This window comes from Callospermophilus lateralis, chromosome 16 (assembly GCF_048772815.1).
Source record: "Callospermophilus lateralis isolate mCalLat2 chromosome 16, mCalLat2.hap1, whole genome shotgun sequence".
Taxonomy (NCBI): domain Eukaryota; kingdom Metazoa; phylum Chordata; class Mammalia; order Rodentia; family Sciuridae; genus Callospermophilus; species Callospermophilus lateralis.
Window position 1 is genome coordinate 54788229 of NC_135320.1, and position 26848 is coordinate 54815076.

General features: G+C 34.9%; 1 protein-coding gene across 1 annotated transcript in view; it reads right to left on the reverse strand.

Moving 5' to 3' along the window:
- Positions 1-4193: 4193 nt before the first annotated feature.
- Positions 4194-26848, reverse strand: part of Stk3 (serine/threonine kinase 3) — a 278492-nt gene continuing 255837 nt past the window's right edge. The window contains exon 11 of the mRNA XM_076836036.2: positions 4194-5544. Coding sequence (XP_076692151.1) covers positions 5386-5544 — 159 coding nt within the window. The 3' untranslated portion in view covers positions 4194-5385. The remainder of the gene's footprint in view (positions 5545-26848) is intronic.

Here is a 26848-nt window from a genome sequence, read left to right on the forward strand (position 1 = left end):
TAGGGAACCAGCTCTTACTATGTACAGTGAACGAACTCATATCTCCAGATAATTCCTTTAAAAAATGTTTTCAGTTTTTATAAATACAGGATCAGGAAATATAGATTTGCAGATCACAGAATCTCATAAAGCTATTAAAATGTAAACTTGATTTTGAGTTTCCTGGAATGAAAGTAAACTGGGGCCAAGTAAATTACATAATTCACCTTTGTAAGAAACAAGAATGCTAACACTTTTGAGAAACAAAACTTTAGGGGCTGAAATTTCCTGATGGGTCTTCACAAATGTGGCAATATATGAATAAATGTCCACCTTAATAATAATCCCATATAACAGATATAGTTGTAAAGAGAGGGTGAAAAAAAAGTTTAGCTTAATACAACTTTGCTCTATGTAAAAAGGAAATACTTTTAAAAATCAAATGTTAGATTCTTCTCAATACAAACCACTACCTGAGAGTAGACTAAGCCAGCCCTTAATGGAAAACATGTCTGGGTTCTAGAAGGGTGTAATTCACCTTAGAAGTAACAATAAATTTGCTTATCAACAAACAAAGTCTTTTTCTTTTTTTTCTTGCAAAAACAATGCACTAAACCAAAAAGGATTAAAATTTTCTTTTTGAGCTAACACCCAGTGTCCTACGCTAGGAACTTTATATTAAAAGTGTTTTACATGTACATATTTGATCTTCATAACTGCTGCATTATTACACATAAAGAAATTGAAACATATTCACTGGGTTATTTTTGCCCAGGATAACAAATATATAAAGAACTGGGATTTGAACCCTTGTCACTGAGCTTCTGATGCTAGACTCGTTCCACTATGCTGACAAATGTTTCCCTAAAGTACTCATTATCAAAGAAAAACTGGTAAGGGAGATAATAGAATACATTATAGTTTACCAAAAAGACACAGTGTTCAAGGCGCAAGAACTCCACATGTATCCTAATAATAAAGGAAAAACATCCTCTATAACTCATTTTGGAAGCTTGAGTAAATGCACCCTGCATTTTTCTGAACGTACAGAAAGGATGTCATTTCAGGAAACACAGGTTCCAATGAAATGTGAAAAAGGTAAAAACAGCTAACCAATGATCCTCTTCTAAGTTTTAATTACCTCCTAAATAGATGAGCAGGCAGGCTTAGCAACCCTATCCAACATTCTAGAACCAGACCTCCTGTGTTTATTAGACAATATGGTCTAGTGGAAAAAGCAAAGATTTGGAGACAGATGGAAGTTTAAAGCCCATACTGGCATTAACTAGCTATGTGACCTCATTTAATCTCTCCAATCCTTTCCTTCTAATCTTTCCTTTCTTTTTCATTGGAAGGAATATGCATTTTGTTGTGAAGTTTTCAGATAATGTATCAAAAGTACATGACTTAGCTCAAACAATGGTAGATGTTGTAACAGTGACTGGATGCTTAAGACACAGCCTATATGATTAATGATGACAATTTCATCGTTTGAGCTCACTGCATTTAATGAAACTTTAATATCAATTTATATCTAATATACTGGCAAGAAATGTAGTGAAACAAGATGGATAAACATCTCTGCTTTCAAGAACCTCACAACCCAGCAAGATAAAAGAATCACTATAATGGGCTTGGAAGCAGTTCTGTTTAGAGGAGAGAAAGGTCTCTTTCAAATAAAGAAATAACAGTAGATGAGGCCATAAATGTCAGTTGAGGATATTGCAGATCTTGAATACCAGGAGGCAGAGTTCACCTGTAATTGGGTAGGCAATACAGTGTGAGCAGAAAAGTGAGAAAAAGATCAGAATTTTTATTTAGGTAGATTAATCCAGTGAAGAAATTAGTACTAGGGAATCTGGCTAATGATGTGAGAAGGACATAAACTTGTAATTGTTTTTCCAGGATTGATGGAAGAATGGAGTTGGTTTTGTGTCTTTCTGTGACCCATAAAGGACTGGGAACTGGTTGGCTGGGGGTGAAGATGTTTTGTGTGGACTTGGACTGGATTCCTGGAGGACATGTCACCCTGGAGCACATGTTCAGTGGTATGGGACTGCCCACCTAAAGTATATAAAAGTCCCTGGGTCTAGGTTGCATCACATTGCTCAAACAAGCAAAAAATAATAGCGCTCATTAGATTCTAGATTCATAGTTTTCTGTGCCAAAAGAATACCTTGTACTCCAAAATAGCATTTTGATGAAATATCTAATTAAATGTCTGTGTCTAATAATGGTTAGGTAAAGCAATGTAACTCCAATTATTTTTTTAATGTTCTATTTAGAATATCAGTATTTTCAGGATTTATTTTAATCATTAATCTTTATCATATAGAATAGGAAACAAAAATAGAATTCCTACTGAATGTTAATGTGTCAAAAATTTGAAAAGATTTCCTGTGACTAAGTTAAAAACATCTTATTAACGTATTATATAATTTCCGTTAGAGAAGAGAAGCTACATACCCATCAGTGAGTAGAGCGTGACTTGGGGGCTGTGCTTCAGTAAATAAGCAGAAGAAACATAAAAGCAGATAAGTAAATGTAGGTAAGATTGTCTGACACATAGTAAGTACCCCCAAAGTGCTGTTATTATTATTTTGAAATCCATTTAAATAAATATATTTTTCTTCTTATTTAGGCCAAAGTAGCTCATAATTTGAACATAAAACTATGCTAAAAATAAGCTGTGTCAATGTATTGTAAGTCTGGAGAAATGAGTCATCTAAGTTCATAAAGTCAAAGAAAAAACTTTCTCATCTACAGGACAACATATACAACAATGCTGGCTTTGCAGTGCGAGTAAACCTTGACTCATGAGCTTCGCTTACATTCACATACTGTATTTATTAAAGAGTGGGGGCGTGCAGAAAGTACGCTTACCTATTTTTGGAAAGTTCTCAGAAACCAAGGTCAAAATAAGAGGTTTCTTTTTAAACACATTAAAATAATTAGAAATATGCTTTCCTAAGTATCATGATTAATCAAAGCTTAACTAGACTCGAAGATTACTTTCAAGTATAGTTCTTAAAAACCTGTTTTTTAATTTTGTTTTTTGGTAGGGGTGGAAGTGAGAAGATAGGAAAAGTTTCAAGACAGTTATCCTAAAATGTTTTGGAGTTTCCTACAGCTTTAAAATAAAACATCATCTACTGTTCTTAATTCTCTTAAATATGTGTGTTCATGTATATATATTTAAATAGATATAGATGTAACAGGGCATAAATTCTATTCACATAAAAATTACATTGTGATTGGAACATGACATTATTAAAAGGAAAACTCTTGTTCATAATGAATTAGGGCTAACAAACAGGCCTTATGAAATAATTTGTACAGATTTTCTAACTTAGGCAAACTGGAGAGAACACATCTTCATTTGATGTAGGGGGTTTGGCTTGGATGATAGCAAATAAGTCATTTGATTGTGTCATACCAGGCTAGGTGTTAGGTTGTTGTTGGTGGCGGGGGAAATAGGGCTGAGTTGAGTTGATCAGCTCATCTGACCATCCTAACAAGGCTTGATCCCCAGCATCACATTAGAAAGAAAGAAAGAAAGAAAGAAAGAAAGAAAGAAAAAAAAGAAAATAAAATAAAAGAAAAGAAAAGAAAAGAAAAGAAAAGAAAAGAAAGAAAGAAAGAAAGAAAGAAAGAAAAAGGTATTGGGTCCATCTACAATATATATATATATATAAAAACAAACAAACAAACAAACAAAGGAATGGAAGCTGTCCAGAGATGATGTACCTTCTGTGGCAGACATTGGCAAATTCTAGCCACATGGTAAGGTTGTACTTACTTGCTTTTTTTTGTGCAAGAGTTTCATTCATTTCTTTGGTTTTAAACATTACTGGTCTGTTTGACCTATATAGTTAGGAGTGGCCATGTGACTAATTCTGAATACTGAGTTATGGATTACTTGACACATCACTGCTGCTAGAGTGAGCATGACTTGCTAGGGCCCTCTCCCAATTATGGTGACCACAAATGTTGTTTCAGCATGTCCTTGGGAGTGGATGAGGAGAGTAGGGTCCTCTGCCAATATGGGATGGGCCTGGGGCCCAACTAAGGAATAGCCTTGTCAAGTTAAGCCACTAAAGTTTTAGGTTTGTTATCCCTTCATAATCTAGCCTTTCCTGCCTATTGTAGTTTCCTTGCTTGGAAAAGAAAGTCTAGGTTGTGAGTTTTAAAAAAGATACAGAGATGAAATGTGCTGGGTGACACAGTAAAATTTATTTTTCTTTATGACTTACACATAATAATTAAAGATAGAAAAGAACAAACACTGTCAAGATGGCCATATGTAGCTTAGGAAACAACTGGTCCCAGTTCAATTATACAAATGTTCATTCAGCTTAGAAATGAATTTCTTTTTAATGCTTTTAACCACCCCCCCCAGTCCCCAAGGCTTGCACAGTTTAGTACAAATGTTTTTGCTATTTTGTTATCATCAGGCACACGATGTTTACCAATTCCAGGAAATAAATGAAATCAACAAAAAGCCCTGTGACTATACAGAGCACATTTTCACAGAAATAAGGTTGATGAGCTTATTACAGTTTGATTCAGTTTAGCTAAGAGACCTTATACAAGAAACATGAAACAATATTAACAAATTACATTCGTCTTAAGGTTTCATTTCTTTAAAAATATTTACCATACTTTCTTTTGTGCAAGTTTCATTCATTTCTTTGGTTTTAAACATTATTGGTCTGTTTGACAATATATATATATATTCTACTTGTACCAAACATCAACAATCAAAAAATCAAAATTTTGAAAAGTAAAAATTTATTGCTTCAACATAAAAAAGCCTAGCCCATTTGGGTACTACTGCTATTACACTTTGCTTTTATTGGAAAACTATCCTGGAAATCAAGGTATGTACCCCTAGCACCCTGCTTAAAATATAATTTGGTTGTACATTATCACTGTTAACCTTCATAAAACTATCCTGTCCTGTCTTTTAAAAACAAAACTAAGTGAAATAGCATAAATAAATAAGTCTATCTAAGAAGATACAATAATAAATAGGCTTCTAGATAAGAGTAAAGAATATTATAACATAAAGCCCTTCATTGCTATACAATTAAACAATAGCTTTGGATCTTCAAGGTCTCTAAATATAGCCTTCATTTCATAACAGTCTTATTGCTGGTATTCAGCTGACAGAGAGAGAAGAACACATTTCTATTGTTTTCATAGTTTAAAAATGAAAACACAGTGGAAACAATTGTAAATTGTGTCTTTTGGGAACTTTCATAGGTATGTGCCATCATTAGTTTTTGATCTTTGCCTAGCTGTAGAGCATAAATCTTAGGGATTAAAAAAAAACTCATAGTATTCTTTTAATTCTTAGTGGTTTCTTGGTCTGTAGAGTAGCTATAAAACAGAGAGAAATTAGACTCAAAAGTTTTGCTGCCTTCTTTTCTTCGCATCCATTGCATCCAGAATAGGCTGTCTTTTTGCAGTGTATCTTTGACGAAGTTCTTCTATTTCTCGTTCCATCATGGGGTCCAGTGCTTTTAACCGCATCTGCAGTTCTTCTAAACTTAGATTTTTTAACTAGATATAATAAAAAAGCCCAAAATATTAATATAGTAAAATTATTCATGAAACATTAAAGTGTAATGAGTCTTAGCATACATAAATAATTCAGCAGATTCTTTACATCGCCTTTGAAGTGTGGTTTAACAATTAAAACAGGAATTCCTTCCCTGAAGAACCCAGAAGCCACACCCTGCAAGATCTCAAGTAATTTGCAACAAAACAATCAAAAATTCTGCTTTTAGGAAAGGGAAAATGAGGAAAAATAAGCTGATGAAAATATCTGTTAAAAAAAGTACAAAAGGGCTGGGGTTATGGCTCAGTGGTGGAGCAAGCACTTGCCTAGCAGTGGGTTCGATTCTCAGCACTGAATATAAATAAATAAAATAAAGACCCATCAACAACTAATAAAAATGTTTAAAAAACCACAAAGACAAATCCATTGCTTTCAACAAGCAGATGTTCAGGATATGTTTCTAGGATAGTCACTACAATCTCATATCTTTGCCGGCCATCTAGTGCTATAATAATCACAAATACTTATCAGAGATCATCCAAGATCTGGGTCAGGATCAAATGAACATTAAATTAACAGGTTTACCATCCATTTTACTAAATGTTTAAATTTTAAGAACTCAGTTAAACAGAAAATTACATTACCCAGAAGAATTTTACCCTAAGTATTCTGATAAAATAAAGTTTTAAATTCATGATTCAAAATATCCCACACCTGATATAAACTGTGTAAGTTCTGATGTGGGTTTGGCCAATCTGAAAATGAAGTGCCTGTTGAATTTTCACTGTATACATTACAGTTTGATTATGTTGGCTTCAGGAGATGACAACAGCATATACTTTACTGGTTTCCTGTGTAACAGCAGGAGAGAGTCCTCGTGTGATGTGTAAAGGGGATAAAATCTGCTCTGCTATATAACAGGATCTATGGCATCTGAGCTTTACAGTATTTATTTATATGTCAAAACAGGAAGATATGGATTATCTCCTGAGAAACACATTTTAGGGATATCATCTGGGGCTTAAAGGATGCCCTGTGATATGTAACCTAACACACTGAGCTTTTATCTTATAAACAAAAAAAAGTTTAAAACTCTGTCTCTTATAAAAACCAAATGTGATAGCAATGGTAGCAGGCAGGTAGATTAAAAAAACAACAACATAAAAACCTTTTAAACCCCCCCAAATTTTCAGAATGCAATCATTACATACTCAACATTTTCGTGGATACAGTAAGGAAAGAAAAGAAGTACTATTTCCTTACCAATAAGAAACTTGGAGGTTAGTTGGAAGGGTAAAGACTGATTCCAAGACCCCAAACATCAAAGCCCCAAATGTGCATGGTGGAAATGATAGTGAGAAGTTTATGAACAAGCTTCTCAGGGGCAAAATTCTTCAACATGTGTGTATTTTCCTGGGGACAGCAACCAGTTTTTTTGAATAGGCCTTTCCTCAAAAAGAAAGGAGCCTCACTATAAATTCAGTGGAACTTAGGGAGTGAAAAGATTCCCTTCCAGGAGTAGGAACTGGACTAGTTCTTGAAAGGGAAGGTACCTCTGAATAGTGCACAGGGCCCTGAGGAGGAGGCTCTGCCAGAGAACAAGAGGGTCAGAAGATGAATCTGTAGTGGGAATGTGGAAAGAAAAATAGACAGGTTTCATGGGGCTGTGAGAGTCAGATAAAACAGGTCAGGATTCTGGGGAACAATGACCAATTCTGGGGCCAGAAAATTATATGAGCAATCAGACTTTAAAATGATAAACTTCCGACTTACCTTTTGTTTTATGATGATAACTATTTTTGGTTATTTTATGAGTCAAACTAGAAAACACTCTCATTACTTATAGTTACCAAAAATAGCATTTCTCAGCCGATTCTCTGCTTTACTCACCATACCTGGCCCTATGTGACTTCTCCTTCCTAAATTCAAATCTACTCTTAGCTGAAAAAGATTCTGAGGATACTGAAAAGAATGAGTCAGCCTCTGAAGGAAATTCAGAGGAGGAGTTCCAAAGATATTTTGAGAAATAGCAGTGTTATGGAGAAGAGTGTACAGGTTTCCATAATGGAATGGGAAGATGAACACCACTCACTTTGGGGTAGAAGCTCTGGTACATGCAAAATAAGTTCTGTTATTCTTTAGTCATGTCACAAAATCAGCCTAGCTTTTTATGTTATGGTATAATATACACATATAATTTATAGCTTATATATTTTATTAATTAATTTTTAATTCATGTATTAGTCATACATTAGTTTTATGCTCAGTTCTGTTCAAATTATTGTGGGGATAAACAAGCCAACAGAGAACCTTGAAACTTTCTCAACAGATGATATTGAGTTGAAGGGCCAACAGACACCTGGCCACATTTCTCTGAGATAGATATGCCCAGCTGTGTCTACAAAGGATCCAATTCCACGTCAGTGTTCTTCAAGATATCATTTCTATTTTAGTCCACATTGATCTTTCTCATCTATGAATTTCTGTATCACACTCATAAACACCACAATTTAACATTTGGTTCTAGAATCATGTAGAGATTGAACATATTTCTAGAAATTATCCAACTATACTGCTAAACATCACGACATGAAGATGGGTAGATAAGAAGGAATAAGAACAAACAAATGGGTTACTCTAATGCTAGCAGAAATAACATCATACAAAGCAAACAATTGTTATTTTAATTTTTTTTGCACTAAGATACACCTGTGAATATCTTGTACTAGCTTTACTGGGGGCAAACTGCCAGTAGTTTATAAATATTATATTACAGTAATGGACTGAATTCAGGAAAGAAACTGCTCAGAAGAAAAATTCTCTCCTTCAACAGATTTTTCTATTCTCTTTTAAAAAAATATTTATTTTTTAATTGTAGTTGGACACAATATCTTTATTTTATTTTATTTTTTATTTTTATGTGATGCTGAGGATCGAACCCAGTGCCTCACATGTGCTAGGTGAACGTTCTATCATTGAGCCACAATCCCAGCCCCGATTTTTATATTTTCAATATGAAAAATTTGTGAAAAACAGCTCTGTGATAGTGAAGAACCACTATCTGACACCATTAAATAATCAGATGTCCCATATAAGGTAAATTAATAAAGTACCTAAACTTTAGTTTTTTTGTATGATAAAATTTTGTGTCAATCATCTTGAACAGAAAAGCTTATTGAAGTATTTTACAAAATATACTGCCTTCTAAAGAGGAGGGCAGAGGAACTAAAGCAACCTTTCTTTATGGTGAGTGCCAAAATTAGTTTTCTCTTTTTTCGGGGTGGGGGGGAGGATTTTTATCTTCATCTGATGAAAATTGTCAGCCCATCCTCTTGGCCATCACAGGACATATACTCTTGTATTTCTACACTGGGTTTGGTTTGTTCATATACTGGAAACTAGAACAGCAATTAAACAATCTTATAAAGCATTAAACTAAATAAGAATAGATTGTGAATAAAAGCCCAGGTTGGTATGAAAATCATAGAGCATGTCTCTAGTGCAGAAGCTTTTTTTTATACCTATTTCTAGTGCTTGCATATTTTTAAAAATATGATTTCAGATTTTTAGCTGTGTAAGGTTGAGGTTACAGGAAATCTGATTCTGTATAAGGTACATATTTAGCTGTCTACAGGTGGGTTGGCGGGGAACTTCAGTGGACTCAATATATTTATGGATATTTTCTATGGATCAAGTACTGTAGATATAGAGATGAATAAAACAGTCTTCGCATAACGAGCTTGCAATCTGGCTGGCAAGACAAGTCCGTGCATAGATAACTCACTGGAGGGTAGAAAATCAGAAAAAGGATGGGTATGGGGAAAAACAAACAGATGAGCAGAAACATACAAGGCACAGGAATGTGTGGCATCTTAGGGCATGTCTAACAGGCTGCTGAGACTCAAGAAGACCTATGTGGGAAGGAGGAATAGAAGCTGTAGCAGGAAAGAATGGGCAAGGCCAGATCACTAAAGATCTTAATTGTACTGCTACAAACTTTATGTGATTAGAAAGAAATGCTAGATGTGACATGATCAAATATGAACTTCAGAAAAATATTTCCAATAGTAGATATGGAAAACGGATTGTCAGGGGATGGATGTAGGAAAGCCCATCAGCAGGTTACTGTTAAGAGTTTAGTAAGAAGATGTTTCAACCAGGAAAATAGAAGTGAAGACTAAAAAGAAAAGAGGGATATGAGAATGTGAAAGTAGAATGGGTAGGGCTTTCGTTGCTTACTGAGTGATTATGAAGGGTCCAGAGAAAGGAAGAATTAAGGAGTGATTGTGGCTTCAAGTTTGGTGATCCTATAATTCTTGCCTATAAAATCAGCATCATGTGGACAAGGTCAAGGTCTGCCATTGATTTGAGCAGTAGCTGAGTCTACCTAAACCACAGCTGCAAGCAGCCTCTGAGTACCTGGACATATGAGCACGGGGGAGTGAATTCCAGGGGACCAATTCCCTAGACAAACTTGTGTGAGCAGCAACCTCCTCCAACTCCACAAATAAAGTCTTTCAAACAAATTTACACCTTTATGTCCTTGACCCTGTGAAGTGGGGGGTCTAGGTCGATTCCTGAGGAGCCCTCAAGGCATCTTATTCTATTTTCCCAGTGCAAAGTACTTGGCTTCTTTTTAATTGTGTTAATCTCTTTAGCAACCACACCTTCCCTGGCCCCAACTTTACATGGGCTTATTTTTCTGGTCAAACTGTTTTTTGTTCCAGATTCTTACTGCAAATCTGAAAGCAACCTTGAAATCTCCTTTTCCAGATAAACAAGTCCATCACCATTAATCCCAGTCCCACTCAAAGTTTCAGGGCATGGGCAAAATACAGACAAACACTTTGACAGTATATAACATGAATCCTCTACTCCAATTCCAAATAGAGTCCTCATTCTCTTCTAAAACCTCATGAGCACAATCTTCATTGTCTGCATTCCTATCAGCATTCTGGTCTTCCAAGCTCACACCATAATTACCCATTAAGTTCCACTTACAACATTTTGGCTTTTCTAGACTGCATTTCCAAACCCTTCCAAACTCCTCCCACAAACCAATTCCAAAGGCTTCTGAACCACATGGTTGGGTACAATCAAAGCAACAACTTTACTTCTCAAAACCAATTTCCTATGTTAATCAGCTTTTTGGTAGATGAGGCAAAATATCTGAGAAAACAATTTAAAAGGTGGAAACACTTATTTTGGCTCACGGTTTCAGAGGTTTTAGTCCACAGCTACTTGGTTCCAACCTGTGGGGCTTGAGGTAAGGCAGAACATCATGGGGGGAAGAGGGAAGAGGGGGAGGGGGAGAGGGAGACAGACATACACAGAGAGAGAGGAAAGGAGAGAGAGAAAATAAACCCTTCAAAGGCATTACTCCTTTGATTCTCCTTTCCTAAAGCTTCCATCACCTCCCAATAGTACTACCATTGGGGATCATGCCAACACATGAGCTTTTGGGGGACTCCAGGTCTAAATCTGGAATGGGTAATGAGGTAGAGATTGATACTATCAATAAGGCATGTTGTTAAAAAAACTGATTTTAGTCCTGGTAAATTTGAGGTACAAGCAACATATCAAGTTGGAGATATCATACATAGATTGCAATTTTGGTGGTGTAGGAAACCAAGAGAAAGATTCAAGCTAAAGATACAGTCCAAGGGAATCATTAGCATTTAGGCTACTACTGAAATCATGGCTGAGGAGAATATCCAGGGAAAGGAGGTTTTCTCCCTGAGCTTAAAATCTGTCTATTGTGTACAATAGAAAATAATCCCCAATCCCTTTGTAGTCAGGGGCTCTTCTCATTTTAATAGAACAATATTAGTAGGTTTCTAAATGACTCTAGATTATCATGTTATGGTATGAACCTGGAAAGTCTTAGAAAGTTTCATGTATTGAAGGCTTAATTCTCCAATGAAGCAATGTTCAGAAGTGGGGACTTTGAGAAGTGATTGAATCACGAGGGCTCTGACCTCATCAATGTACTAATGTATTAAGGGATTCACAGCTGAATCAAATATTGGGAGGGTGTGGAAACTATAGAAGGCAGAAACTACTTGGAGGGAGTGGGTCCTTGGAGTTATGCCCTTGGGGACTATCTTGTCCCTGTCTTTTCTTCCTTCTCTCTCTATGCTTCTCAGATGCCATGGGGTGAAAAGCTCTGCTTCAAAATACCTTCTCTGCCAAGATACTTTGCTTCATCACAGTTCCACAGCGACTGAGCCAGATGACCATGGACTGAAATTTCTGAAACTGAGCCAAATAAATTTTTCCTCTTTGAAGTTGATTTTGTCACAGTGGCAGAAATATGACTAATATATATGTCAGATATAGAAAAAAGATAAAGGAAAAAGAAGTTAAGAGAATTTAAAAATTTTTTATATATTGGGTATCATTTATAGATATAAATCTCTGGCTGGGTTTGATTTCTGATTAAGCCCTACTGATATATAGTTGGCACTTGATTTCTATAGCTATTAAGTCTCCCACAGGCATGAACATGTTTTGGGAGAGAAACATGGCAGAAGTGACGTTTTCAGTGTCTTGGAAAATAGCATTGCTCAATGCCTTAGAAGTAAAAAGATTCACAGATTAGATAAAATAGCATTAGAAGGAAAAGATGAGCTTCCTGAATTAATATCAATATTATTTTGACCAAAGTTTCCTTAATCACGATCAGATTTCCTGAAAATCTTTCTGAAAAGGAAGGAAATCACTTTAGAATTGTTATATTTATGAATTAACAAAGTTATGGTAAATCAATTTGAATTTATATTTTTCAATAGAGTAAAGAAATGTTACATATGAGCCATTTTTTGATGATATATAAAACACAATATAGCTTATTACCCTCACTTTATAACATTATATTAATTCCAAAATAAATTCAGATGTGAACTAGAGTTGAAATAACAAGTCTTTGATCTATGTTTGCTGGAATTTAAAATCTGGTAAGTCAAGTTAGTAAATAAAAGAATTTTAAACTATATATACATTGTGAACAAATGTAAAAAATGAATAACTCATCTGGAAATGGCTTTTATAAATGATTTAAGCTAATTCTGTTTAATATAATTTAATTTTGAATTTAATGATGAAATAGAACATATACAACAAACTGGTTCTCAAATCTGCAAGCATTCACAGTGCAAGAGAATACTGTAGTCTACAATCTTTACAACATTACAGTCACATGCTTGATTAATGAACAAACTAAATGATTACAGGGAGAGAAATTTGATGCAAAGGCAGTGGAAGCACAGCTTTTTCAAAAACAAATATTGAAGAAATGATGTTTCAGAATAATATTGGCTCATTACCTGAAGTTTTGTTTTTTTTTTTTAAATCTATTCGCAATTTTGCTCTTCCTGGAAATTTGAGATAATAAATATTAGGGGCAAGAAGTATTAATAAGAAGTTAAAATCAATTTCCATAAAAGGGTTTAAACTGAGATTAGATAAACTGTATGGACCTGAAAAAAATTTTTGGTATGACACTGTAAAAAGTCACTTTTTTAATGACTAAGTTATCTGCTTGACAATTCGATTCCCAGTAACTGACTCCCTCCCCCCAAAAAAGAAAAGAAACCAAATCTATGAGACAGCAGAAAGTATTGTAAAGGGATGCAGCCAGCTCAGGTTCAAAACCAAATAAGACTATAATCCAGTTTGATTTGTATCATTTGGGGAGGAGAAGACTCACAAAAGCCTCTATCAATTTCTGACCCATTAGGTCTCAACCTCAATAAGCTAAAATGTTTTGTTCTTCTTTCATGAAAACCTAACCGATTTCTGTAGGCAGTTTTAAATAGGAAGGAGAAGAAAGAAGGCAAAAGACAGTGAAACATGTTAACTACTTTCTATTAGAGGACAAACATACTTTTTCATTCTGCAAGTTCAAATTAACTAATTGTTTAATATGACATTTCACTGGAAGTGTGGCCATGTTTCCAAGTAGCACACTCTGTTTAAATAGATATCTTCAGTAACTAAGTGTGATATTCTTAATCTCATATTAGCACTATCCAGAGTTGAAAATGTGAAATCACCACAAATGAGGTACAGTGCTGAGAAATTCCCAGGGTCTTCAACCTGAGCTAAAAATGAAAATGTTTTTTAAGTATTCAGATATGAAGGCCACAGTGAATTGAAAATCTGTGTACAACATTTTTGTGGAATAGTATTCTGCAATGGAATAAAAAGCAAAAACTCAGCAAAAGGCAGAATTCTTTAAGCTTCATGTCAACCTGTGAACTAGGATCTCCTAGCTCTTTTTGTTTTTAAAAACAAATTAAAAACTTTAAAGGAAAGCCCCAAACCTCTTAACAATAATAAAGAGATTTGAATAAATAGATGCTTGTTCATAAATTCAATGAAAAAGTCAAATTTTTTTTCAATAGAAATAAACATTCTGTTTGAAAATTGGTAGTTTGGTATAGGGAACTCATTTTGTTAAGGAAACCCTGGATTATCATGTTTCATATAGGAGGTAAAATGATAGATCGATGTCCAAAAATTATTACGTTTCTCAGTATCTCTACCAAAAAAAGAAAAAAAAGAAAGAAAGAAAGAAAAGAAAACCCAAGTAAAAGATGCAAACTATAACTCATTTTCTAGTTCTTACATAAAACAGCAGTTCAAATAACTAAGTAATGGGAGAAGATTAAGATTCAATCAGATTAAATCAACTCACTGATAATATTAGGATTATTTCTGAACTTTGAAGAGTGAAACACTGCTTATAATTCATCAGGAGGATCTGTCAGTAAAATTAGAACTTCCTGTAAGTTTACATATCTAATCTACTATAAAAATTTAAAATACCACAGTCAAGTGATAAGCTGGAATTACTTTCTAAAATATTTTTTATTTGTCTAGGGGAAGACCCTTAGATTTTTATATTATTTTCTGTTTTGTCAAAAACAGTCCTAATTATGTTAGAGATTCTTTAGGTAAATCTCAAAAAACAACATAAAGTATTATAAACTTTAAAATGTATAATGTGATAACATTTCAAGGTTTAATGGATTTATAAATTGCTGGAATAATCAGTATGTTAAAATAAATAAGACAACACCACAATGAAGTAAATGGTCTTATATGCTAATTTAAGTCAAACACATGTACATACAGTTAAAGAGTCAATGAAGAAAATCCTGTACAAGTTTTTCTGTGTTTACTGAGAAAACAAACTTTCCTAGCAACTGTTTAAATAAATCTCACAGATGCTACAAACCTTATTAGTAGCCTGTGATTAAAAAAATATGGATTGCTAATACTGTATCCTGACTCATCTATTTTCCCATCTGCTAGCAATTCTAACAATATGAACTATCAACAGAATGGCTAACAACAATAATTTTCTATGGCAATTTTAATGCTGAATTGCCTATAGCATTTTGTAAGATTTACCAGTGCATGCCTTAGACTGTTCTGAGATGTTTGTAGCCTGAAGCAACATATTCCTTTTCCCCTTAATATTCCATTTTAGCTGAAATTTTTACTGTGTTGAACAGAATCTGGTTTGGTTTTTAGAAAACACTGTTCATGGAGGCTGCCACATTCATTTTACTAAACTTGAGCAGAAAACACATCAAAGAACTAGCAAGACTCAGTTAGATCCTCTGACTGGCTTCTATGTATATCAGGTAAGGTGCTTTTACCAATAAGATTGAGCAACAAGGATAAAAGGTAGTACCCAAGATTTTAAAAATTAAAACATTAATATCTTTGGCATTTTTCTGGTTTAATTTCTGGCACTAAGCAGAATACAATGAGCAAACTTTCAGGTTAATTCAAACAACTATGAAGCCTGTTTAAAGAAAAACCTACATAAACATTTAAGACATGTATTTGCAAAAATAATTGAGTGATAATTTCAGGCACTTGATACATTATAGGAGAAAAGTAAATCACTGTAAATCCCTTAAAAACATGATCTCAAATATCTGTATTATCATCAAATTACTAGTTAGAATCTTCTTCAAACAGACATTATTTACCCTGTTTAGAGCTAAGTGGTCCATGTCTTCTGGTGACTGAATGACTATAAATATTCTAAGACTATAACTGCAAACTGCTACAGAGTATTGTTTTGGTTTTTTAACCTCAGAGCATCTAGAAGAAACTTAAGACATTTAGATTTTCATTCCCAAAGAAAAGGCAGAAAATGGTTTCCTTGTGATATCAATTAAAAGAAGGGGATTATTGATCATTTGCAACATGCTAGATACTATCTTAGGTCCTGCGCACTAAATCATTTAATCCTAACAATCACAATCAAGGGGTAAATGTTACCAATCTCATTTTACAATGTGGTCACTGAGGTGACCCACATTAGATCACACAGCTAGAGGGGCTTATGCAAGGCACAAAAAGGCAACATTAAACCCCCTAATGTAAGTTTGGATTGAATTCAAGAGCTATTTCTGGGGTCTCTAAGAATTATCAAACCCTTCTTTATCACATTCAACAATTTTTAAGACAGTTTATAGATTAAAAATAGTCAAGACACTACTTTTAAATCTTTCTTACCAGGTTGTGCCTAGTGAAATATTTTACTAACATTAATGAAGTTTAGTCACAATTGGTCTAATGAAAAAGTATATACACTTATTAACTTTTTCTATTGAATCGGCACTGTTTAGCAAAAACAAAACAAAACAAAACAAAAAAACCCCCACATTTCTACATAGCCCTTTGGGATAGGTTCCATAATTTTGTCAACATGCTCTGACAAAACCATTAAGGCATGTTTTTTTCAGATATAGGTTAGACTGCCCCCATGCTTGATTTGGTGCTGTGTTCATCTTGGATCTAGCTGATGAGCTATTAAACTGATGAGCACTACAACAACTACCTTGTCTTAGAGAAATCTTGGCCACCCATTTGAAAAAGGGATGATCATATTTTAGTTGCACTCCTCAATGGCAGTTGTATACCATTTCCTTTTACGTTTTTCAGTTTCTATTAAGTAGTTTTGTCTGCTAAGAATATCAAGAAAAACATCATTCACATACAGTTCTGCTCTTAAAATATATTTTAAGTAGCTTTAAAAGCAAATTTGTCTAACTCAAAACCAACCAGTAATTAAATCCTTTTGGACATACTAAGGGCAGATGAAAAAGTTTTATTAGTTTTGTTTGATGTCTTACCTCAGTAACACTTTGAACAGTTTAAAACACTGATGAAGTCACAAATGCTTTACTAATTGTCTTTATGTATTTTAATTCTTAAAAAATTAACAATATGACAAATATGTAAGATCACAAGCTTTAAAAAAACTATTCTTGAAATATATCTGTAACTAGGTGATTGGTTCGTTGAATCTTTGGAGTTATTATATAAATTTAAAACAACTTGTCAATCACACCTTTTGAGCTATATTATGCCAAATTTCCCTGACATATCCCTTAAGAAATATTGGCCAAATCTCACTGACTTCTGGTCACTTCTAGTTATTCAAAGTCCATATGAAATACAAATCTTGCCCCTTCCTATCAGCATGGGCTAAATGAAGTACCTTTTCCCCATTCCTTTCCAAGGTCTAGCTCCTCTGTTGCTGGGTGCTGGAAAAGAGACAGGTAAATGATGACTGTCAGTGAGGGAGGATTCCCTTGCCTTCCTGTGGTGTGGGTGATTATTTGTGGTATGTGCACAAAAGGAGAAAATCTGTATATTTTCTGATGTGGTCAGTATTTTCCTGGTGGAAAGGAGCAGCCTAGTCCTCTTCTAGGTTGGCCTATAATCTTATTATATTAGTTGGCCTGGAAGCTATCTGTGTAGCATTATCACTTCTGACCTCCTCTTTTAGAGCACAGAGATCATGGAGATTCTGCTTCACACTCTCCAGGGACCACAGGGCCCTATGGAAGGTGAGAAGTCTCCTTGGCTCTTCTTCATAGTACACTATGGTCCTGTTATCCTGCAGGCCTTAGCTCTACCTACAAAAGTCTTCCTACCTGCAAAACTTTTCCGGAGAGAAACAGGCATGAGTGTCTACACTAATAAACCACCTCTCCTCCCAGAATGCCTAGAAACTTGCTCACTGAGCTCTGTTTTAGTGACAGGTCAGTGGATGTACAGGTTTAACTAGCTTAGTAGGCAGCTGGCAGATGCCACTCTCCTTTTCTAAAGGACACCACCATTCTTTGGAATGGTTCTCTGAAAGTCCCCTCACTTGACTTTAATCTAGGTAAAGAGAGAGCTACTGTCTTCCCTTCCACTAGATTGTCAATTCCATCAGGATCAGGATTTGTCTTGTAAACAACTATATCCCCAGTGCTTAGAATACTGCCTGGAACACAGTAGGGTCTTAATAAATATTTACAGAGTAAGTGATTAATTTCTGGAGGGAGGTGTGTCTTGACTCAATTGTTGGTGACTTTCTTTAGAACATGGGATTCCTACTGTGGACTCTAGTGTCAATTCTGCAGTAACAGAAAGTTCTTTTCAATAATGAAGTAAACATCTAATTACTTTAACAAGTGCATGTGTGGTGAGTGTGTGTGTGTGTGTGTGTGTGTGTGTGTGTGTAGAGGTAAAGTAGATAAATTTGTAAAGCAAAAAGAGTATCTAGGAAAATTAAGGTATTTTCCACATATCTCATTAATTTTATTCCAGGATGGTCTCATGTTCCATTACATGTTTATTCTGTTTGTCTGGTAATACATTTATTTTGATAAAGAACTCATTGTCTTCATTTCACGAAGATGTAAAAACTCACTTTTTTAAATCTATAAAATAGTTTTAAAATAAAGGTGAGCTAAAAACTATAAATCATGAAATTCAGATTGTAATGGATATCCTAATATAATTATTAGGATATTTTGTAATTATTACAATAATACAATACTTTTAGTAATGAGGCAACACCTCAAAATAAATAGGATTCCTAAAAGCTTTAGTTTTGAAGCATCTAAATCTGTAGATTTTTAAAAAACACTCTAGAATAAGAATCATGCTTTGATAGCTACCTATAAAATATGAACTCCAAATATAGCAAATGTGTCTTAACAAAAATTTAAAGAGTAAAAATAAATAAAACAAAGTTCTTCATTCTTATTTGCTTTAGAAAATAAAATTTACCATAGGGTAACATTTTAGCATCCTCAATCTTAAAATTGTATGGTTTTTGGCTGAAATATATTTTCATTTTCCCAGTTACTAAAGACAAATGTACAAATTCAATTAAAACTCCATGAGAAGATTCAGGTATTTAAAAGAAAAGAAAAGAAAAGAAAAGAAAAGAAAAGAAAAGAAAAGAGGAGGAGGAGGAGGAGGAGGAGGAGGAGGAGGAGGAGGAGGAGGAGGAGGAGGAGGAGGAGGAGGAGGAGGAGGAGGAGGAGGAGGAGGAGGAGGAGGAGAAGAAGAAGAAGAAGAAGAAGAAGAAGAAGAAGAAGAAGAAGAAGAATAGGAAGGCTCTTGTGAAAATGTTTAAACATAAAATCCAAGCCTACTTTAATAATAATCAGTGTTATGCAAACCACTAATTGAATGAAACTTATGCTGACAGCTTTTGCCGTTTTCTTTTCATTGATGTTTGTTTAAAAATAAGTTCACAAGGGGCTGGGGTTATAGCTCAGCAGTAGAGAGCTTGCCTTGCACATGTGAGGCACTGGGTTCGATCCTCAGCATAACATAAAAAATAAATAAATAAAATAAATAAAGATATTGTGTCCATCTTTTAAAAAAAACCTTTTTAAAATTTATATATGACAGCAGAATGCATTACAATTCTTGTTACATATATAAAGCACAATTTTTCATATCTCTGGTTGTATATATAATATATTAATACCAATTTGTGTCTTCATACTTGTACTTTGAATAATGATCATCACATTCCACCATTATTTATAACCCCATGCTTCCTTCCTTCCCCTCCAACCCCTCTGCCCTATCTAGAGTTTGTCTATTCCTCCCATGTTCCCTCTCTCCCTATCCTACTATGAATCAGCCTCCTTATATTGAAGAAAACATTCGGCATTTGGTTTTTTTGGGATTGGCCAACTTCATTTAGCATTATCTTCTCTAACTCTACCCATTTACCTGAAAATGCCATGATTTTATTCTCTTTTATTGCTGAGTAATATTCACTTATGCCACATTTTTTTTTTATCCATTCATCTATTGAAGGGCATCTAGGTTGGTTCCACAGTTTAGCTATTGTGAATTGTGCTGCTATAAACATTGATGTGGCTGTGTCCCTGTAGTATGCTGTTTTTAAGTCCTTTGGGTACAGATAGAGGAGAGGAATAGCTGGGTCAAACAGTGGTTCCATTCCCAATTTTCCAAGAAATCTCCATACTGTTTTCCATATTGGCTGTATCAAATTGCAGTCCCATCAGCAATGTATGAATGTACTTTTTTCCCTGCATCCTCGCCAATACTTATTGTTGTTTGTATGTATAATAGCTGCCATTCTGACTGGAGTGAGATAAAATCTTAAAAAAAATAAGTTCAGAAATGCTACAAATGTAAATAAAAATACTAAAGGAACATAAAACTAGCTAATTATTAACTTAAATGTGTCCTATGAGTGAGATGCCAATTTTCAAAAGTAAATGCTTCTTACTTTAGAGATACATGCATACCCCTATCTATAGCAGCACAATTCATGATAGCCAAGTTCTAAAACCAGCCTATGTACTCATCAACAGATGAATGGATAAAGAAAATTCAGTATGTCTGCAGAAAGGAGAACAAAAATTAGTCATTTGGGGCAGAGAAACTTAACAGACACTTCTCAAAAGAGAAATATGAATGGGTCAACAAATTTATGAAAAAATATTCAACATCTCTATCAATTAGAGAAATGCAAATTAAAACTACAATGAGATTTCATCTTACTCCATACAGAATGGCAATTATCAAGAATACAAGTAACAATAAATGTTGGCGAGGATGTAGGGGGAAAGGTATACTCATACATTGTTGGTATGACTGCAAATTGGTGTAACCACTCTGGAAAGCAGTATGGAGATTCCTCAAAAAACTAAGGATGGTTTGACCCAGTGTTCCCACTTCTCAGTATATATCCAAAGGAGTTAAAATCAGCATACTTCAGTGACACAGCCACATTAATGTTTATAACAGCTCAATTCACAATAGCTAAGCTATGAAGCCAACCCTTCAACAGATGAATGGATAAAGAAAATGTGGTCTACATACACAATGGAATATTACTCAGTCATAAGGAACAACTTTATGGCATTTGTCAGTAAATGGATGAAACTGGAGACTATCATGCTAAATGGAATAAGCCAATCCCCAAAAACCAAAGGTCAAATGTTTTCTTTGATATGTGGAAGCTAACCCACAATGAGGTGGGGTGTGGAACAGAAGTTCAGTGGATAAGACAAAGGAAAATGAAAGAAAGGGAGGGAGGAGAGGAAAAGGAAAGTCTGGAATGAATACGGCATAACTTTCCTTTGTACGTATATGAATACACCACAGTGAATCTCACAATTGTGTACATCCATAAGAAATTAATTTAAAAAAACTGGGTAAATGGTAGAAAGCTCAATAGAGAGAAGGAGATAGGGAGTGGGGAAAGGGAAGGAGATGTACTGGGGTCAGAATTAAAATAAGATATATTTCATGCTTGTATAATTATGTTAAAATGGATTCTACTGTCATACGTAAGTAAAAAGAGCCAGTAAAATAAAAAAATTATGTCATTTGCAGGAAAATGGATGGAACTAGAGACTATCATGTTAAGTGAAATAAGCCCAACTCAGAAAGAAAAGGATCATGAGATTTTTCTCACATAAGGAAGCTAGAGGAAAAAAAGGAAAGAAAAAAGAAAAAGAAAAAAAGGCAGGGGGGGACTCATGAAAACAGAAGGGAGACCATTAAAGGAGAGGGAGGGGATTGGAGGAGGGAGGAGGGAGGGCAAAGTAGGCATTGTGGAGGGAAACTGATCAAACTATGTTATACACACAGACAAATATGCCACAATTGTGTATAATTAATATGCACCAAAAAATCCACAAAAGTAAATGCTTCAAACTCTCATTATTCTGGTATGTGGAAAAGACAGTAGTGTTTGTGGGTTATGTCATCATCTTAGACTGAACATAAAGACAAGAAAGTAATATGCCAGTGTCATTTGCAAACATAATAGTTTAGAGTAGACATTTTATTACAAACTAAAATTTTCACACTTAGAATATAGTAAATGAATGGCCTACAAAGGCTTTATTTTTTTTGTGGGGAGGAATGTCTGAAAATGGTATCAAACTAATTTAATAGAGAACTTGGCACTAAAATCTTACCTCTAATATTATCTTATAAAAATGAGTGCCTCCCCAAGTTTCCCAGAAATTGTCAGGGCAAGGTGCAACCCAGCTACTGCCCCTCCCAGAGGAAGCAAAGCTTTGGCTTCATCTTCCCTTGAGCCAGAAACCTACTTTCTGAGTGGCCTCACTACTAATGGAGACATGGAATTGGAGGCAGAGACTGTTGCTGGGGTACTTTATAATGAGTAACTGATCTCACTTTGCATCTACCTACTGGAAAGTCAGGAGACTGTGGTCTTGAGTGGAAACTTGGGGATCTGAATTTGAGCTCTGGTTTGAATAATATACATTAATATGAAGTAGTTTTACTAGTAAATCTTTACATTTTATTTTGCAGGATGAAATTTCAGCTACATCTTTAAAAAGTCCATTTTAATAAGGATAAAAGGAAAAATGCATCTTTAATTACTACCAAATGAAAGACATACTGTTAGTTTACTTCCTGTGGAAAAAATAATAAAAGAGCTATGTGGGTACTGAATTCAACGTGTTCCTGAGGAACTTTCCATAAGATAGCAAGTGACTGATACATACCATTATTCAAAGACTAGCATATCTACTGGATAGTTATTCTGATAGTGTTTTATATTCACAGACAATGTCATGTAACTCCCAATCCCAAACAAATGATGGATCAGCCCTAGTATGAGTATCCAGTACCTGGTACCAACAAATACTGGAATTCTTTAAAACATGCTTAAACAAGTATATTGTTGAGTGAAATTTTCTTTGCCTTATTAGATTCAGAGTAGAGGTGCAATACCAGAAAGAGAGAAATTAATTTTGAAAAGCACTGCATGCAAAGTAATGACCTTCAGACACACTCAAATACTGCAAGTTAGTTCACATAACAGCACATTTCTGGATGCCCCTATTTATCTTAGTTCTTCTAGCCTATTTTCAGCTAGGAATGTCCATATGACCAAACCTTTTCCTACTATAGTTCTTTTAACCAGAGTACATGATCTTGTAACCCTGTGAAGCCCACCCCAGTCTGGCAACCACCAACCCACAGGTATCCTCTTATCACTCTCAGCCATTAGAAACAGGCAGAGATGGACAGCCCTAACTGTTGCTTTCTTCTCAAGAATACCTACTTCTCATAGGTATGTTCACTACCTAATCTCAACTGTACCTACTACAAGGCCTTTTTAGCCTCACTGTCACAGTCCATTTTTAGTCACAACTGCCAGCTGTACTGGACCATTTTGTCAAAAGAAAGGAGAAAGAACTCTTAAATGTTGAAGTAGCTTTCTGGTTGTTAGCTACCTTCTAATTTTCAATCACCAGAAATTGTTTTTCCCTTGGCAAATCTTTGATCTAAATATTAAAACAAAACAAAACAAAACAAACAACAAAAAGGCACTTTATTGTAATGAGTTTTTAACCTTGCAGAGTGACCAAGTATTGAATAACATAACTTATTCTGTAAAATCTTTTAAATCACATTAATTAAGTAACTTACAGAATGCCTAAGGATTAGTAGTAACAAAAGGGCAACCAGTAGAATGGAATAAAATTCAATAATCCTAAATTAACTGAATTGTGACCAAAGCAAATTTTGAATAAGCAAGGTGTAAATAAAGTTAAATTGTTTGACTCAGGAATTTTAAAGGTTTGTTGAGGATGGAAGGCTTCCACCTGCATCATTGGTCCTGAAGAGTCAAGAAGATGGGCCATCTTCAGATCAATGGTATTTGCATTCCATGGATATGAATAGAGGCATCTACAGAAACCCCTCTCAGGAGGGCAAGATTTCAGCCTCTAGGAGAGGCCCAGGTTGCTGGCTATCCAGCACCCTCTGGTGGCCAGATTTGACTCCCAGATTTTCTACACTTTAACAGACCGGCTTCAAACTCTCCTCTTTTTTAGCACAATATATTTAAAATCTTTTCTAGATAAAGAAGAAATCATCAATAGCACTGCTTGGCTAAACTGCTTCTGTGTAAATTTGGCACCCCAAAAAGTAAGCTATTAAAATGCTTCCAAGAGAGAAAATGTACTCTGAATGTGTTTTAAATCCCATGGGTGAAGCTACTTAAATGAAAAATATCTGGTCAGTATTTAGCAATTTAAAACTTAATTCTTTTCAGGCACTTATGCTACATGAAATATTCTTTTATATACAGATTCATATCACTATAAATATCATGCACATACATAATAGCTAACATTGCATGAGTACTTAACACTAGTAGATACTATGCTGTTATCTCACCTAATAGTCAATAATCCTATGACACAGTACAATTAATATCATGTTTCCAGAGTTTTAAATTTCCCCAAGATATTTAGCTGATAAAAGGTGTGGCTAGAACTTAAATCTAAGATAAATGGTAGCATTTTGGTGTGTGTGGCAGGGTGCCAGGGATTAACTCTAGGGCATTCAACCACTGAGCCACATCCCCAGCCCTATTTTGTATTTTATTTAGAGACAGGGTCTCACTGAGTGGCTTAGCACCTTGCTTTTGCTAAGGCTGGCTTTGAACTCGTGATCCTCCTGCCTCAGCCTCCAGAGCCACTGGAATTACAAGTGTGCACTACTGCACCCAGAGCTAGCATTTTTAAAGCCTGCAGCTGTTATAATTTCATCTTTTCCCTCCTCTTCAAAGTCAAATTTCTCAATATGAAGAATGTTCACTTTTAAAATTGAAAAGCACACTTCAACTCATACCACACTGATTTCTGTCCCCTTCATGCTCTCCAAACTGCTTTTCTTAAGTCACCAATTTTTAGTTTCTATCTTATTTGTCTCTGCAAGCTGCACTTTGTACTCTGTATTCTCAAAATCTGTGGACTCCCATAATTTTCTCCTTAATGTATGGTTTCTCTTTGCCTCTTTTACTGGCTGCTGCTTCTCAGCTTCTAAGTGTCAGAACTACACAATGCTCTCAGAGTTGTTGTTTTTTTTTTAACTATATACTCCATTTTCTAAGCAGTCTCATATACACCTTTAGTTTTAAATACCATCTCTCTGATAACAGCTCTAATTTTGGTGTCTCTAATGTATACCTGTCTTCTCAGTTCCAGAACTTAGCAATTCTGTTTACAGATCTCATGGGCACTGCAAAATTCAATGAGCCCATATGCAGCAGAGACCTTCTAACCCATCTGTCTTTGGACCTTTTCTATTTCACTAAATGGCTCCTCCTTCATCCATCTCATGGATACTGCCAAGAATTTAATCATATTCAAATGTTTTCATGCATTATCATACTACATACCAATGTGTGTGCTTCTCTCCGTCTCTACTGCCACCTTCTTGACCAAGGCCCTCAAGCCTATGTAAGTTGTTTCAATAGCCTACTAACTTGTTTCCTTCCTCAATTCTTGCTTCGCTGCAATTCACCATACATCATACAGAAGTATTATTTAAAAATTTGAATTGGGTCATGTCATGCCTCTAAGACCCTTAACGGGTTCTTTCTTGCATGTGAAATCCTAATGTGGCATTGTATGAACCTATCCCTGCTGAAGCTGCAGTTGCAACTCTTGCTATTAAGCCTGTTAGTTAGCATCACTGCTTCTTCAATTCCTCATCTTCAAAAAGCTCTTTCCATGCTGAGTTAGAGTAAAATGGTTCAATTACTCTAAGGATTGATGACCACATGTCTCTCCTTTGCTTATAACATTCTTTCACATTCCCAACTTAGCTCCAAGGCTTTCTTAACATAGTTCCTTCTGGTGAAGACATCTCTTCCCTCATATCTGCTTGATGAAGTTCTACTCCTTTTAGGACTGAGATTCAATGTTATTTCCATAAAGTCTTCTTGATCAAGTTTTCTTTATAAACAGAGTTACTTTTTTCTCTGTATATCTAAAGATAACCACATTTGCCTACAATATTTACCAATGGATTATAATTATTTTAAAATCCCTCACACTAGAACCATACAATGTGAAATTCCTGAGTGTAGGGTTGGCCTTAGTCTTCAGATTCTAGCATTTAGCAGGTGCCTAACAAATGATTGTTAAATAAAAGTCAAAAATAAGCATAAGTATACCTCATAGTCTAAGTTACCCATGATCAGAATCAACAAGAACAGGGGTCAGAAGTAAAGGCAGAATACAACTTAGCAAGGTCCTAAGCAACTTAGCAAGACCCTGTTTCAAAATAAAAAAAAAATAAAAATAAAAAGGACTGGGGATATGACTCAGTGGTTAAGTGCCCTTGGGTTCAATCCCTGGTACAATAAATAAATAAATAAATAAATAAATGCCCATTTATAAGAAAAATAATGGGTAGAAAGGACATGGCAGAGACAGCATATTTTAGCTTACTCCAAAACACCTTCATTTCTTTTTCTTTAAAAATTACATTATTAGAAATATCCACAATATAATTAAATACAATGTATTAAAGAACAGATTCCATGTAATACTATAAAAATGAGATCTGAGCTGAAGCACCATGACTCTGAAATATTTAAAAATAAAAAATAGAAAACTTTCTTAAGGAGGCTTTTGAAGCACTGTCTGACATCTGTACTGTGATAAAAAACTCAGCATTAAAAAAGAAGTGAAGTAAAACATTATCATCAAGCCCTGTGGGGTAAAAGGTTGAGAATCTTATAGGTAGCTGATTTAATAATGACTATTTATTTTTCCCCCAAATGTGAAACAAATATTGTTAGTTCCTCCCCAAGAATTTCTTGGTCTTTCTACCTACGACCTTTTCAGCTTACTCCCAAGTGATACTACATTAAGTGGCTTTGACTAAACTGTTATTTTATCGTAAGATTTTGTCATGGTTAAACATGTTAAACAGAGGAACATAATGTTCTAGTTTACTCTGTGAATTATTTAAGACTCAGGGTGGGGGCTGGGGATGTGGCTCAAGTGGTAGAGCGCTTGCCTGGCATGTATGCGGCCTGGGTTCCATCCTCAGCACCACATACAAACAAAGATGTTGTGTCTGCCGATAACTAAAAAAATAAATATTAAAATTCTCTCTCTCTCTCTCTCTCTTTAAAAAAAAAGACTCAACTGGCCCTAGATA